Source organism: Dipodomys spectabilis, unplaced genomic scaffold (assembly GCF_019054845.1).
Source record: "Dipodomys spectabilis isolate Male_0828 unplaced genomic scaffold, ASM1905484v1 ptg000032l, whole genome shotgun sequence".
Classification (NCBI taxonomy): domain Eukaryota; kingdom Metazoa; phylum Chordata; class Mammalia; order Rodentia; family Heteromyidae; genus Dipodomys; species Dipodomys spectabilis.
This window is the reverse complement of record NW_024870709.1, coordinates 22,895,849-22,913,493: the sequence shown is the minus strand read 5'-3', so window position 1 is coordinate 22,913,493 and position 17,645 is coordinate 22,895,849. Positions and strand designations below refer to the sequence as shown.

Sequence of the window (17,645 nt, the reverse complement as noted above, 5' to 3'; positions counted from 1 at the left end):
TTCTGAAACTATTATATTTCCCTGTTTAGTATACACACTCACAAAAATTTTGCAGTTAGTTGTGCATGTTTTGAAATGTTCCAAAACTTTTTACCATTGTAAATTTCCTATCCTTGTTCAATTCTAATTAAACCAACACTTCAAGCTATTTAATGACGTAAATTGGCACACCTAATAAAATCTCTAAAATATTAATATTTTAAATCAGAAAATATTCAGTGTAAAGCATCTATGAATGCTAAGTAATTAGATAAAAGCATTTTTCTGCTATGTGTTCTTTATTGTGACTTTATTAATAGAAAAATTTCTAAAATACTGTTTCTTTCAAAATGACCAATGTAAAGGATCTATTTTATGGTTGGAAATTTTCTGTAAGATGGAAATTTATCACAAATATTCTATCTTGTTGGCAAGTTTGTGTTTGTTCATCTTGGTTATGAGTCAGGAAATCTACTATTCTTCAAATCTTTTCTTCTAACAAATTATTTAATGATGAATTCTTGTTTTGTAAATATTCAACTAACATATGCTGTCGAGAAATAGATAGGACTTGGAATGCAATATTGAGAAAAATGACACAGTGAAAGTATGACAGAACTCTAAGGCTACTCTGTTTGGTTTGTCTAGATGGAGAGAGAGACGATGTGAGGTTGTTTATAGTGTCTTTGAACACCTTTGCAGATTTATTTTTTTAAGATTCATGCAATGTGAGAAGCTTTGCTCATTCAGAAACTAATAGTTGAAATAAAAGCATTAGGTTTACATGGACATAGAAAAGTGGCAGAAAAGGAACAATATATTCCACTGTTCTGGAATTAAAAAATATCCACGTGAACAGGAAATCAGAACCATCTCAGTAGGTACTCTAATATATTACTGAAATATATTAACGAAGATCTAGTAATACTAAGAAAATGTGAAGCCATCGTACTCAGTGGGTATCTGTGAAAGACAGAAATGAGCATGTGCATAGGCCTCACTTGTGAAAAGCCTTAAATGCTAGGTTTCCTGTTATTTTATACATTCCAAGTTTAACCAATGAGTATCTTCCTTTCAACCCTCACCCCTTTTTGACTGATACCAATCAGGACCACTCTGTAAAAAGTTTTCATATATGTACTTGGTAAAACTCTAGTAACTTATTTCTTCTGTCATATTATATAATCCTCTTCCAGATTTTGTTCTTATACAGAAGTCTGATTAAGGAATATTATTTTTTCATTAAGTTTTAATAATTGTTGTTGACAACCGATCATGTACATATATAATAATTTGAGTATATCAATATCTGAATATATAAATACAGATAAATCCGAATATATAAAGATATAAAATATTTGGATAATTTCGTTTCCCATATGTGTGTACAATATGTGTGTACACAAGATATAATAAACTGTGCAGTAGTGAGCTGTGAACTCAGTGATTAAAGCATCTTAGCCAGGTGCTTTCCTGCTTGAATCATCCTTTGAGCCCCTTGTAAGTGATTGTTTTAAAATAGGTCTTACTCTTTACCTAGAGCCAGGCCTAGACCATGATCCTCCTACTTAGTTTTTCAGCAGTGGCTGGGAATGGTAGTTATGTTCATAATCCTTAACTTTTTATGTTGAGATGGGGTTTGTAAGCTTTTTTCTAAAAAATTTTATTTTTTTTGCCAAGATGACTTCTAACTCTGATTCTCTTGAGCTCAACCTCTCACAAAGCTGGAACAATAAGCACATGCCATTGCTTCCAGCTATTCTTTGAGATAATGTCTCATGAACTCTTTTGCCTGAGCTCAGTTAAGGACCTTGATCTTCTCAAATCCTGCTCCTGAGTAGCTAGATTACCAAAATGAACCATTAGTATCCATTTAAGTGTGTGTTCTCCCAACTATGTTTACTCATCCTGAGTTATTTGGAGTCCCTCTCAAAATAAATTCAAATGTATCTCTAGAAACTTTTTCTTGACTATTATAAATGAATGATGCAATCTGGACACACTCCCACAGACACTCATTGTGTTCATACAGTTCTCTATGTAGAAAATCAGCTCCTACTGCAATGCCACTCTTACATAACTCACTTGAAATTGAAAAGTTATATGTATATGTCACATATTTGATAAGCACTTAAAATATGTTCGAGAAATTTATTAGCCCAAATAAACAATGGACAAAAATGTGAAGAGACAATTCACTGAAGAGATGTATCTATACCAAATAACAGCTCCAAGTCATGCTGGCTTCTCAGTTATGTGTCAATGTGAATGCAAACCTCAGTGAAATGCCACTCAATGAATGCTTTTGTAAAGATTATCTAAAGCAGCAATCTGTATTGCTATATTTTTGTAGTAAATAATAAAAATGATGAGCACAGAGAGGCTCATAAATAATTTAGGGGAGGAGTCAATCTGAGTCAAATTGTGATTTAGTTAAGAATGACCTCCATATATCATATTATTTACTCCTTGATTTTTGCCTAACATGACAGTAAATTTTGTTTAGTGTATTTTTTGACATGTTCCTTGTCACTCAGGAAGATTGATAATTGGAGAGGGTAGGGAAGGAAAAGGGAAAATGGCAGGGCCTACACAATCATCTTGAATCTTTTCATGATGTATAGCCTCATCAGTAAATGATACCCAGGAATGACTGAGAAGCTCTACTTTTAGACAAATGTGATCAATTTTATTGCTTTCAAGAAAAGTTCAGAGGAATCCAATGAAACCCATCACTTGTTAAGTCACTAAAAATACATTAGATAATAGATAATAGGGGTTTGTTTTATAATTTGATTTCAAAAGTTTTCAATATTGCTCTGATTGGCAATTTTAAAAATATGTACTCTGATTTTCCTCTTTGTGGTTTGTAGAGGTTGAGGTAAGACAAATATCTAGTACATGTATGAGTCAAGCAGAAAAGGTCAGATAAGGTGAAGTTAGGAAAATGAACCCTAAGATATGTATTTAAATGTTTTTTTTTCTTTCATGCATTTGTTTCTAACGCATTTATAAGATTATTTCTTTGTTGCTTTGTATGTCCCTCCCCCCACAGTATAACCCCTGCTTTCACTGTATTTGATGTCGGTATAATTTGTAGAGGGGAAGGGGAAAAACAAGTCGTTTAAATAAGGATACAAGTGGACCTGTTGAAACAATGAGAAGTACAAGTTGTCATGTCGAAAACGAACTTTACAACTTTGGTTGGGGGGGGGAGGAATTGGTGGTGGGGGGAGGTTGGGAAGGGATGAGAAAGGTAAACAAAGGAGGAGGCTGCAATGCTTGATAATCTTGCCCATGTAATTGTAACCCCTCTGTACAGTATTTTCACAATTAAAAAAACAACAAAAACATAGAGAATATTCTACTTAGACATCAAATCTAAAGGCCACGAATATTAAACTGAATGTTTTTTTTCTGAATTAATGTTTCTTGACAAGTTCTGTATTCATACTTAAAGGGAAAATATGAGCATATTACATTCCTACTTCCTCAAGTGGTTTTCTTCTATGTTGGAGGAAACTGCACAGTGCTTGAAGTCCCATGCTGCTTTTCTGACCACACCTAACTCCTTTTGCTTGGGGTTCTCAAGCCATCACATTTGCACTTGTTAGCTTCCTCAATGATTGAGGCTCATTAGTAATCTTGGCCTTCCTGTGATGAAGGCCTTTTCTACCAATCAGTCTTCTTACTGTAAAGCAAGATGGCTTAGCCTCACCCATACCATTGCAACAGAATATGTATTTCAACAAGCTTCCTGGGCATGTTGAGACACTAATGTTTGGGGAGCTCAGGTTCAGCCCACCTTCCACTGCAGTCCTGTGCCCATGTTTGCTTTCTGCTTCCCCCTACTAGGGTTTTTCATCAGATTTTAGATTTGTGGGGAAGATAGCTCTATTCCTCCAATTTCAACTACATAGATAGGAGGACAACTTTACTTTCAAATGCCTCAAGAAGCAAACTTAATCCCAGGCCCTATAAATAACTTTCTCATTAGCTTAGGAAAAACAAAAATGATCCATACTTTTTTATGTATAACATATGCCTACATAAATCATGCACATCATTTGCAATCAGAAGTAATGTCATCAACATATTTTCAATTGTCAGAACTGCATTTGCCTGGAGTCAATGGATATTTGCGATACTGGAATCTGTAATGCCTGGCAGGCCATGTGGACTTGTGATGTGTGTCCAAATCTACCATGCTCAGCAGAACAGCATCCCTGGTCTACAGGGATTCCTAAGGCTTTCTCATGGGAATTTCTCCAACCTTTTCTCTTCATGAGGAGGTACAATTGGGTGACTCTTATGTTGAAGAACCTTTATATAAACATCATTTTATTTGTGCTTGGGGAATGAAACCTCCAAAATAAATCACTGTGGAAAGAATTGCTGCCTATGTTAGGGATATTTTTGTGCTATGGTGTTTTTCTATGATTAAGAAAGACTGATAACTTTGAAGGATCAAGACATAAGTAAGAGACAAATAGTTTCCTTCATATTGTTTCTAAAATGTTTCAAGTTCTATTCAAGTTATAAAAAAATTATATTTGGCTTGTAAGTTGTACATGAAAACAGCAACAATAAAAAAGAATTACCCATGTGTTTGATCTTTTTGGTTAGCTAGGAATATGTAATACGTCTGAATTATTCTTTTTTAACATCCTTTATTATTTATTTAACTAATGATGACCTGAAGTTTTGATAAAATGAAATATTAATTTTAAATATCTTATAAAGTTTGAGGTCCTGATGATCGTTAGATAAAAAGATTTCCACTACAAATACTATTCTGTTTATTTTATCACATGGCCTGATTAAAATTGTGACTTAACTCTTTACTCTTTCACACTTGTATCCTATGAAAATAATTTATTCATATGTATATTAATAGAGAAAGAATGGTATACAGAGAATACTTATTCTGATGTGGTATACAAAAAAAACAGATTTTCAATTTTAATTCCTTCAGTAATCTAGGTTCTCTAATATACACAGGATTTATGCATTTATTAATTTATTAAGTATCTAGATGGACATATGCTGATAACCTTCTATTATCATGTGATTTGTGATTAAATGGAAGCAAACAATTACTATTTATAAGTCGAAATATTGACATCATATTATAGATATTACTATGTATATATCTCTATATGTTTCACCTATAATATAAGTTATATATATTATGCAGAATATATGATATAATATAATATGATTCTCTTGAAAATATTGTGGAAAGAAATAAACTATAAAATCAATAAGATTTCTCAAGAAATTTAGTGCCAATTGCTGTAATACCTCAGATAAAGTAACATTTCAATATGTAAGTGAAAATATATACATACTATCAAATGTACATACTATCAAACCAAAATTTCCAGTCATATTTAAAATAAATGTTTATTTCAGAAAAATGTAGAAAACATATAGGAAAATATCAGAAATATATTTCTATAGGTTTGTTGTTACCTCCTCCTTTGTTTTTCCCCTACCATCCCCTCCCTCCCCACCTCCCCAACGCTCCGCCCTCCCTGTCCCCTGCAAAGTTGTAAAGTTCATTTTCAACATAGTGTCTTGTACATTTTATTGTTACAATGGGTCAACCTGTATCCTTATATCAGCATTTTGTTATTTCCTTTCCCTTCCCCAAATTAGAAAAATGTATATACAAGATGAAGGGGAAATGTATTCATTACCTTATTCTTGTAACTGTAACCCCTCTATTCAGTACTTTTACAATAATATATATAAATTAAAAAAGCATATTTCTATAGTAATGTATATCATGATTTACCGCAAAGAAAAATAGTTCTTATGACTGGAAAATGTCAATGATTACCAAGCTTAGGACCAGCATTCACACTCAAGCACTTGAGACCTGCCCTTCATTTTATCTTCAAACTTTCTGATGCTTACTCTCTTTGTATTCTGACTTCTTTTCCTACATCCATCCATGTTCTTATTACACTCTGCCTGTTTCTCTTCAGGCTTTGTTTCCATTTTCATCCAAATTTCTGTTTCTACCTCTTTTGTGCTTTTTCTTACTTGATGATGTCCTCAAATTCTCCCTTGATTTGTTTAGCCTGTTGGCTTTCCTGTTTGTTTCTAATTTTTCCGTGATACCATCTCTGAAAGCTAGTCTCACTATTGCCAGTAAAATTTCTTAATTTTGGTCTTCAGTTGTCTTTATTAACTCCTGGTGCTATTACAGTGGTTATTTTCACTTCTAGCAATGGTCTTCACAGTGTCATTCACAGTGTGTATTCTCTCTTTAGAACTGGAAGCCTCAACTTTCCAGTAATAATACGCTGATGAGTATTCCTTCTTCATCTTTAACTCTCATTAGAGCTACCTCTTTGCAACTGGAAGGTATGTTTAGAATGGAAATTGGCTTTAACTTAGAAAATCTACTGGGATTGACATAATAATCAGGAAAGAAATATTCAGGAACAGAAGAGAACAGTCAATCAATATCCAAATTCAGGTTCTAACACACACCAGTTCCATGAGTGTTTTAAATGCTGATGAATTTCAAATGGGACTGAGTGTGAAAGCCGTGGAAGATGCAAGATGTTTATGTGGGAGTCTTTGCGATGTTGTTTTTGTTGGTAACAATTTTAGTATTTGAATATTTTTCTTCATTTCTTTATATCCCATCCAAAATTAGTATGGGTAGATTTCAATCTAGATAAGTCCATTTATGGTTGATTCTAGCAGGAATAAAAACTCAGTTTCTTATTCCTTGGTTTTGTTTTTTAAGATACAGAGAAAAGGAATTTTTATTTTTTTAAATTTTTTTATTGTGAAATTAAAAAAGGAGTTACAGTTACATGGGCAAGATAATGAGTACATTTCTTATCAAGCATTGTAGCCTCCTCCTTTGTTTCCCCTTCCCTCCTCCCAACCCCACACAAAGATTGTAAAGTTCGTTTTCCACATGACAACTTGTACTTCTCATTGTTGCAACGGGCTTGGTTTTTAAAATGGCCTTGAGCTTCTGCCTGAGATAAAATTAGGTAGTAGAAAACGGACAGTGTTGGCCAAAGTGTAAATGAATGCTAATTTGTAAACTTTTTCCTTGTCTTTTTCTCCTTGCATGTTCAGAAATAGCTAAGACTCTAGTTCAATCCTCTACAACGTTTTTGTTGTTAAGCCTTCCTAGATTCATGCTATGAGGTACATGCATTCTATATATGTAGTAGACATTACTTGTAGAATGTTAGTATTGTATCAAGCTGTCCAATTCATTGTTTTATAACTGTCTATTCACTAACTGATTCACTGTGTCACTTCCTACTAGTGTCTCTATTAAATCTTTTAATCTAGCTGTGTCTACCTCATTACTTCCATTGTCATAGTACAATCACCTTACATAAATTTAAATCATCTGGTGATTGTTTATAAAATCCAGATGGTTACAGTTTATTTTAAAAGTACTGACTCAATTTCTACTGAAATATTTCATAATATATATTTTTCATATATATCTCAAGACAGTTCTCATATATAATCTGGTTAAGAAGCTTTGAAAATGAAAGAACTTGTGACTAATCTTTCTGGTAACAATATTTCTTACCAGAAACCCATTTTATCTGCTATTTTATGATTAGCTAAATATAATTTATAATATTTTTTTCAATGCTTACACCTGTGTTAAGATTTCAACTAAGCAACTGGTGGATTAAACCTGTAATCCTGGATATGCAGGAGGCTGTGATCTAAGGATTGAGGTTCAAAGTCAGGACAGGGAAAAGATACTTGAGTGTCCATCTCTAATTAACCAACCAAATGCTAGATTGGAGGAGTGGCACAAGTAGAAGGATGTCAGCCATGAGCATAAAAAATGAGTGAGAGTAAGAGGGCCTTAGTTTAGTTAAGTCCAGCTACTGACACAGAAACAGATACACACACACAGACACACAGATACACACACAGAAATACACAGGGAGAGGGAGAGAGATATATATACAGAGAAAGAGAGAGGGAGGGAGGAAGGGGGGGAATTTCAGTGAGTTAAAAGTCATGATTGTATTCCAATTAGATTAGATTTTTTTCAGTGTTCAATTCACACTATTACCAAACACTTACAAATGTATTTTCCTTTGACATTGTCTCCACGACCCAGAGATAGGATTTTCTAAAACACCAACATTCTTTCCACATGTCTAGAGGACAATTTTCAGTCTTCAAACCTATTTATTTGTGGTCACTTTGAATGAACAGGAATAAAATGATTATATCTATTAATCTCTGAAAAATTTTCCCTCTAGTACAATAATGGTAAATAAAGTCAAATTTTCATTCCATTGAATGTTTGCCTTTATTTCAATTCTACTCCTCTAAGCATTCACTTCATAAGCCCTACTGAATGGTCTACTACTCGTATTTCATCTTGTTGCAGGGGACATCCTGTGAGAACATGGAGAGGGAAAATGGAACGTTGTTGTCAGAGTTTGTTCTCATAGGACTCACACGGCGACCACAGTGGAAGATCCCTTTGTTCCTGCTGTTCCTGGGAGTGTATGTCGTCACTGTCATGGGGAACCTCAGTCTGATTGCTCTTATCTGGAAGGACCCTCACCTTCACATCCCCATGTACTTCTTCCTTGGGAGTTTAGCCTTTGTGGACACATCTATATCGTCGGTTGTGATTCCAAAGATGCTGGGTAACTTCTTAACGAAAATGAATACTATTTCTCTGTCCCAATGCATGGCACAATTTTTTTTATTTAATCTGAGTGCAACTACCGAATGTTTTCTTTTGTCAGCCATGGCTTATGATCGCTATGCTGCCATATGCAATCCCTTACACTACCCAGTGATAATGACCAATAAACTATGCATCCGACTTATAGCCTCATCATTTCTAGCCGGGCTTTTCCACGGTTTACTTCATGAAGGTTTTTTGTTGAGATTAACCTTCTGTAATTCCAACGCAATACACCACTTTTATTGTGACATTATATCATTATTTAAGATTTCCTGTACTGACACGTCTATTAATTATATAATTGTTTTTATTTTTTCTGGTTCAATTCAGGTGTTTACTATTTTGATAGTTCTTGTCTCTTACACACTTGTTCTCTTTACCATCTTAAAAAAGAAATCTGCCAAAGTCATAGGAAAGGCCTTTTCTACCTGTGGGGCCCATCTCTTCTCTGTGTCTTTATACTATGGGCCTCTTCTCTTCATGTATGTGCACCCTGCTTCTCCACAGATAGAGGATCAGGACATGGTGGATTCTCTGTTTTATACGGTCATAATTCCTGTGTTAAATCCCATTATCTACAGTCTGAGAAATAAGCAAGTCATAGATTCAGTGAAAAAAATCTTGAAAAGAAATGTTTAAAACTGTGTCCTAAACTATTGGATGGATGGATATAATTCAGAGAATCACTGTTGGAAGCAATTCTAGGCAAAATAGCCTGTGAGACCTATGTCTCTAAAATAACTAGCAAAAAAGCAGGGCTCGAGGAGTACCTGAGTTAAGCCCCAATACAGAGAAATCATATTTTTACTGTTCCTCTTTTGTAAAAAAAAAAATCCACAAAATAACATAGGTTTAATGTGGCTGCACTTTGTTCATTGTCTAAAGACTTTTGCAATTATAATAAGCCTGGCATTTAATAAGGTAACTTAGAGGTACCTAAGAATAGTCTTTAAAATATCTGTATATATATTTCAAAAGCAAACCAGTAATTTTGTGACAACCCAAATTTTTCTAGGTGCATTAACAAAGGTATTAGCCTATAAAATTCTGTAATTTCTGCAAAAAATTTGTCATAGATATTATCCCAGTAATGTAACTTGGTTAAACACCATATTTACTTGTATAGAGGAGGAACAGACCAAATCCGTGGAATGTGGCTAACTATCAAAGAGTCTCACATTGTACTCTAGTGGCAAGTGGCAGATTTGAGCTCAGGTATCACACAGTGGAATAATCAGAAAGGTAGAGATAATAACAGATCTATGACATGCCAAAATTGTAAGTGAGTGTTCTGTACCTATTGTGCCCAGTGCGGTTAAAGGCCTGAAGACAAGTCAGTACCCTCACTCTCCACAGTCTTTCTTGTAGTTCTATTCCTGTATTTTTTAAAATCTGAAAAGTTCCACTAATTCATGATATTAAGAAATTAAGCTGAAATTTAAACTGAAGGGAAATGTACAAAGAGAGTAGAAAATTGAAAGCAATGGCTCTTGGTTATCCTAGACCCTTTATTTTTTGTTAGCTTTAAAAATTAAAGTGTTAAGAAATCAGGAATATCTATGTATGTATAGTTGAAATGAAGAGTGTTAAGTGTATTTTGTAATGATCAAATGATACGATGTCATAATGTTCATGAAGTTTCTGAGAAAGATGTAAAAATAAGCATTTCCATAAATTTATCCTGAGTAATATCCTTGATCATTAGCTTTTGACCCTCTCTGTGACTAGTAAGACCAAGCTCTTCACCTCTCCCAGCATGAAGATTCCACGCACAACTGAGGTATTTCCTGCAGAATCTACTCACCTGTGTTTTTGTAAAACTTTCAATATGTTTGTCCCCAACTTCCCGACACTCTCTTTCTTCCAAACATTGCTGCCAGATGATTCTTTACAATTAAAGTACTAGTTAGAGTATACCTTTCTTCAATAACAGTTAATGGATTGTCATTACTACCACTCTGTGTGCCTGAATGGTGTACATATACAAATATGTATATGCACATATGTGTGAGAGGATGTATTCAGTGAATATGTTGCCTATTTGTTTTGTGTGTCTGAGTGCCTTTTCTTGGATCATTTCCAATGTAACTAGATTCATCTCATAAATTTCTTCCACAATTCTCCAAATGCAAATAGTACTGGTTTTATACCCGAGGGGCCTTGCATGACTTGTGGATCTACTTTACTCTCTCAGGTATAGGCTATCATTCATTAGATCCCTTAAAAAATTCCTAACCTCTCCTATACAAAAAGTTCTACAGCTTTATTTATTATTAAAGGGATATATTTTATTCAAGACCTTGCTAAAATATAACAGTGAGACTACTTGTAGGTCTTCCGTAGAGTACCAAAGATCCAAAGACAGATGAAATGATCACTCTTTAAAGCAATTTAATGACTTATATATGCCTGCTAGGCACACTTGACACTGTATCACAATTATTAATTGCAACTATTAATTGTAACTATTAATTTTTGTTGTTGTTGTTGGTTGTGGGGCTTGAGCTTGGAGCCTTGGTGCTTTACCTGAGCTCTTTTACTCAATGCTACTGCTCTATCTCTTTGAGTCCAGTTTTGTGTTGGTTAATAGGAGATAAGAGTCTCATGGACTTTACTACCTGGGCTTACTTTGAACTATAATCCTAAGATCTCAGTCTCTTGAGTAGCTAGAATTACAAGCCTGAACCACCGGTGTCTGGCTCACATTATTTCTCAACAGTAAAAAGTCTTAAGTTGTATTGACTGCTTCATACCAATTCAACTTGCTAACTTATGGCAGTCAAAACTATCATGAATCCAACTTCTTTTCAGTAATACTTAAGAGTGTGTGTGTGTGTGTGTGTGTGTGTGTGTGTGTGTGTGTGTATGTGTGCAGAACATGACAAAGTTTCATAAAGAAGCTATTAAATATTAATAACTAAAGAATACAAACCATACAAATATTTAAAATGTATCATTATTGCAGGATTCTAAAGCTCTACAAGATTAGAGCAGTTCATATACTTTCCTTTAGTTCCTCTGGGAGATACGCCTAAGGCCACAGAAATACAAAATGAATTACATTCCAAGTGGCTGTTACTTTTTCTCCTTTATGATTACATGCATTTTCTTAAATATTACTGTTTCCATTGGAATGATGTTTTAAAATTATCTGGACAATTTTTTTTAGTAAGAATCAAGGACTAAATTCATGACATAAGGAAATGGAGTTTCTTCTACACTAATGAAGTTTTATTCCTCATTGAGAATATTTAGAGATCATTTCTCATAGAAAGGATGATGTCTAATAGAAAATTTTATCCAGCTATGTACAAAACAGCTTGCTTTAATCTACTACATGAAAATACTAATAAAATAGAGTTATTCTGCATGTATTCTGAGTATATTAATTTCCTAACCTGGAGATATGAAGGAAGCTATGTATAGCTTTATGTATATAGATAAATACATATATATCTGTATGTATATATGCATATTTTAAGATAATTTTAAGCTTTTTTTCTTTTTAGCATATCTGTAACAATATTATACAAAGCATACCCAAAGAAATAGCATGAATAATGCAAAGACCTATAAATTCAGAGTAATATTTTCTCAGTCTGAATTTAAAGTTAGCTATGATAAAAAGAACACAGATATGTTTAAATATGTGCCAAGAACCTTCCAGGCATGCTTCCGTTCTTTATTCCTTTAAAAATCAAGGACTCTGAGCTGATTCCACATCTTGGGTACGGTAAATAGTGCAGCAATGACTGTGACAGTGCCGGTAGGTTTAGTGTGGCCTGGTTTGTGTTCCATTGGATAAATGCCCAGGAGTGAAAATGCTGGATCATAAGAGATTCTATGTTTAGTTTTTTGAGGAACCTCCATACCGCTTTCCAGAGGGGTTGAACAAATGCAATAGAGTTCCATTTTGGCCCATCCATGCTGCCAGCATTTGTTATAGTTAGTTTTCTTGATATTGGCCATTCTTACAGTGGCAAGGTGGAATCTCAGTGTTTTGATTTGCATTTCTTTTATAGCCAGAGATGTTGAACATTTTCTCATGTGTATATTGACCCATTCATTAATTGTGTTGTTTCTTTGAGGGTTTATTTTTTGAGGGTTTATATTTTGGATATTAGGCCTTGTCTCATATATAACTGGAAAAAATCTTCCCCCATTTGGTGAGCTTCCTATTTTTTTTTCTATTTAACTTTTTTTTAATAATAAAATATTTCAGGCTCTGAATTCTTTAGCTTGCTAGCTATGTCCTTTGCCAGGCAAGAAACTTTTAAATTTGATCCAACCCTATCTTCCCAATCTTCTTTGATTTTTTTTTTTTTTTTACCATAGCCAAGATATGGAATCAACCTAGATGTCCCTCAATGGATGAATGTAACAAGCTGTTTTGATTACTATGGCTTTGTAGTAGAATTTGCAGTTTGGTATTGCTATTACTCCATCACCGTTCTTTCTGCTAAGGATTGTTTTTGCTATTTGGGGTGTTTTATTGTTCCATATGAATTTTGAGTTTGTTTTTTCTATTTCACTAAAGAATGAAGTTGGGAAATGGAAAGACTTGGAAAAAATTATATTAAGTGAAGTAAGCCAGGCCCAAAGAAACATAGGTCCCAAGGTTTCCCTTATTTGCAATAACCTGTATAGTTCTGAGACAAGCAGACACAGTCAGATAAGTTGATATTAGGCAAAATGAACCCCAAGATAAGGACTCAAATGGTTTTTCTTTCTTGCTATTGTTTCTAATATATTTATAAGATTATTTCTTTTTTACTTTGTATGTCCCTCCCCCACCGTATAGCCCCTGTTTTCACTGTATTTGATGTTGGTATAATTTGTGTAGGGGAAGGGAAAAAACAAATTGTTTAAATATGGATACAAGTGCATTCAATCCAACAATGAGATGTACAAGATGGAGGGAGAGGGGGAGATGGGAGGGCAGGGATGTTAAGGAGGAGGCAACAATGCTTGATAAGAAATGTACTCATTACCTTGCTCAAGTAATTGTAACCCCTCTGTAAAGTATTTTCACAATAAAAAAATTTAATAATAAAAAAAGAATGAGGTTGGGATATTGATGGATATTGCATTGAATTTGTAGGTAGCCTTTGGCGATATTGCCATTTTCACGATGTTAATCCTCCCAATCCAGGAGCATGGGAGGTTTTTCCACTTCTTTAGTTCTGCTTTAATTTTCTTTTTCAGGTTTTTAAAGTTTTCATTATAGAGGTCCTTCACTTGTTTAGTTAATTCCTAGGTATTTTATTTTTTGTGGGGCTATTACAAAAGGAGTTGTTCTCCTGATTTCAGCCACGCTTTTCTTGTTATTGGCATACAGAAAAGCCATTGATGTTTGAGGGTTAATTTTATACCCTGCTACTTTGCCAAAGTTCTTTAATCAGCTTGAGTAACTTGATAATGGAGTCCGTGGGATTCTTTAAATACAAGATCATGGCATCTGCTAAGAGGGAGAATTTTACTTCATCTTTTCCTATTGTATCCTCTTTATGTTCGCATCTTGTCTGATTGCTGTAGCTAGGCTTTGTAATACTAAATTGAAGAGAAGTGGAAAGAGTGGACATCCTTGTCTTGTTCCTGAAGAGGAAATGGGCTTAGCTTTTCACCATTAAGTATAATGCTAGCTGTAGGTTTGTCATACACAGCCTTCATTATATTGAAGAATGTTCCATGGATTCTTCATTTCTCCAGAGCTTTCATTATAATGGGGTGTTAGACCTTATCAAATGCACTTTCCACGCATTTCTCATCTTTGTTTCTTTATTCCTCCATCGTAACTATTGGCTGGTAAACATTTTCAACAGATTTCAGCATAAACTGATAGAGTTATTTAGGCACATGTTTGGAATTTGTGTTGTGATTTATTATAACTTTAGGTTGGTATTAATTCCTAAAAAAAGACACTAGATCTTTGGCCTTGTTAAAATTATGATTGAAGGTGTGCTACAAAATTATTTAAGATGAAACATTCAAATGACTACATTTTACATATAAAGTAAAAGTTTTCCTAAACATTCCAGCAATTTCACTTGTGCTGGAAAATAGAGATGTACAATAGAATATTAGTAATTTAAACAGAATTCTCTGAGGTGACTTTATATTTATAAATTCTAATTCTGTAAAAACACTATGGAACAATTTAAAGTTTCCCTAGATTGTCGGTCTGCAATGCCCAGTAGAATGCTTTCCCTTTGTCCTATAGGAGCCCACTGGCTCTTGGGGAATTCAGTTCTCACTTGACTTTTAGCAAGAGTAAATGGTTGTACAACTGGCTGAGTTTATTTTGAAGGCATATTTATAGAGTAACATTGCTTCAGCTTAGGAAATGAAGTCTCAGAGTGTACAAATGTGTTAGAATTGCTTCCTGTAATTTTGTCATGGCTGTGCTCTGACTTTTATAGATTGTGCCTTTATAAAGCCTGTTGCCTTTAAACTTCTCTACGATTTTTTCTAAGGTAGGAAAATGATTTCTAAAATACTCTTATTTGCAAAGAAAATTAATTCTTTTGTTGAGTTCTAGTGATTTAAGATTGCATTTACAGAATACTAGAATGGACAAGTGGACAAAGAAAACTATAAGTTAATTATCTCTGTATTTATTTTCATGAGGAAAGAACTGAAATGTAAGAAAAATAGCTAGCTAGGAAATTGATTAGTTTCTCTTAGTTGTATTTTATTGTTTTTATTCTAACTGTAAAGAACATAAAATAAATATGTGGTACCAAAACATCAAATTAAAACTTAGTTTAAAATTTCAATTATAACTTGCTTTATAAAATATCCTTCTTTCATTCTACTTAAAAATCCTCATTCTGTTTAATTAAATGTATAACGAAAACTCTTAATGTATAATTTACATATTAACTTTTCTGCTATTTCATAAGTATTAGATCATTTGTATGCATATACACATGTATACTCATATACAAGGGATTAAATAGGAAATATCCTACTCTTGGTCTTCCCTGAACTTATGTCATAAATGATATCTGTACACCAATAGAAATTGAGAACTTTCAAATAATTTTGTGAATTAAAATTATATGGGAGTGAGATCACATCAAATTAAAATGCATTTACCACCACAGTATGTTATTTATTTAAGAAGTCTGCTTTAGCTTGCAATCTTGGCTTAAGATTTTTGTGATAAAAGGTAATTGTTGAAAGAAAAGCACTTACCAGCCATCCTGTGCCTCAGGAAAATTAACATATAAGTTAAAATACAGATTAAGACAGTTTTCTTCAAGCACAATAGATTTTCAAATCAGAGGACAGAAGTTTATACTAAGTCAGTGTTCCACTAAAAAGAGAGATTCCTTTGTTTACTATAGAGAATGAGAAAGGGTATGTGTAGCTACAGTATTCTTTGGCTATATTGAAGATATATCAAGTTATTTGGAAAATGGTACAGATTACAGTGGTCATAGACATTGGAAACTCTGAAATCGCTCAGGCTTTACAGGGTATTGAACTATAGTTCTCTCTGAGCATTTTCGTTTCTGCCATTGTGTCTGAGGTAACCATCCATCTGCAGACAATAACTCTCCAACTCAGGAAAATGTTTTCTCTATTCAATCACTTGGCAGGTAATGAATTTATTGAATGAGTATTGGAGCTAACATAAAACTGAGGACTTTGGGGAAATCAGCTCTAAAAATAGCAAGAATAAAATGAATAGAAGCCATTACTGAGCAGAAACAAACAATCAAACAAAAAAACCTCATTTTTCAATCCTAGCTCTATGAAGGCTGCTGTTAGTGCTGATGAACTCTTACAAATCTCAGTTATGTGGCCAGATTCAATATTGAAGGGGAAATACATTTGTTTAATGTTCTTGCCTGTGATGCAATTTCAAAATTCTCACTGATCTCTCTCTCTTTTTTGTTTTTTTTTTTTTTTGGTTTCCCCTCTTCAAATTCCAAATCGGTGGTGGGTTAATTTGACCAAGATTAGATTAATTTCCTTAACTGGGAAAGGGTCACTAATTGTTTATTGTTTGATTTAGTCTTGTCACTAAAGTCTTGGTAATAGCAAAAGAAAAGAGCTCTGAGCAATCCAGTAGCTTGCAGCTATTTTATAATGTATGTTTAAATAATACTTTGAAATAAATTGAACTATTTAACACAAGTTATATTTCTCACTTGTGATGCTCCGCACCAGCTTTCCATGTGCTGGGATTATAGATGTGAATAAGCATACCCGGTTTGAAATTTACTTATGTTCTTTTTATTTCATTTCGTTCTACTTTGGGTACTTTTTGTTGTATAAAAGATATGTTATTTTTCCTTTTATTATCATAATAACTCCTGAATCATTTATCTTATGAATGATAATGTTACACGAAGTGCTTGTTGCCTGGAATTTCAGAAGATGTACTTTCAATATACCTACCAAAGACCCTGAGATAGCAGTCTTATTTGTCATCATGTCACTGAATATCTTTCACTAATCATTCTCTTTGCATATAATATCACATAAAACCCTAATGATGCTAATCAGTGAAATTTTTTGATTTAATTTCTTCATCAAAAAATAAAAATAAAAAATAATTTCTTCATAATTCTTATCACTACCAGTATCTTTTCACATAGGAATTAGGTACTTTACATGAAAGTGAATCACTGTATCTATTCTTGCAGTAATTTGTCACTCTAAATTTTGGTGAATCTTTTAAAATTAATTATTTTATTTCTTTATTAACCTTAAATTGTTGTACAAGAGAGTTTCAACACAATGTGTCAAGGCTTCTTGAGCAATGTTTCCCATTTTAGCACCCTCTGCCATTCTACCCAACCCTCCACATCTCTCAATTTCCCTAGCTTCTTGATATCTGATCTGGTTTGTGAGCCTAGGAAAATGGAGCCTATTTCTTAATATGTCTACCCCTTGTTTCTCACCCTAAGAACAATTATATAAATGATAGGTTATATGT

General features: G+C 33.6%; 1 protein-coding gene across 1 annotated transcript; it reads left to right on the top strand.

The window, feature by feature from the left end:
- Nucleotides 1-8,404: 8,404 nt before the first annotated feature.
- Nucleotides 8,405-9,334, top strand: LOC122105620 (olfactory receptor 187-like). Its single transcript, XM_042676938.1, has one exon. It carries the CDS (start codon nucleotides 8,405-8,407, stop codon nucleotides 9,332-9,334), a length of 930 nt encoding a protein of 309 aa, XP_042532872.1.
- The last annotated feature ends 8,311 nt before the right edge of the window (nucleotides 9,335-17,645 follow it).

Bases quoted from the DNA above. Each gene is read 5' to 3' on its own strand.
- LOC122105620 (XM_042676938.1), top strand. From the start codon at position 8,405: ATGGAGAGGGAAAATGGAACGTTGTTGTCAGAGTTTGTTCTCATAGGA.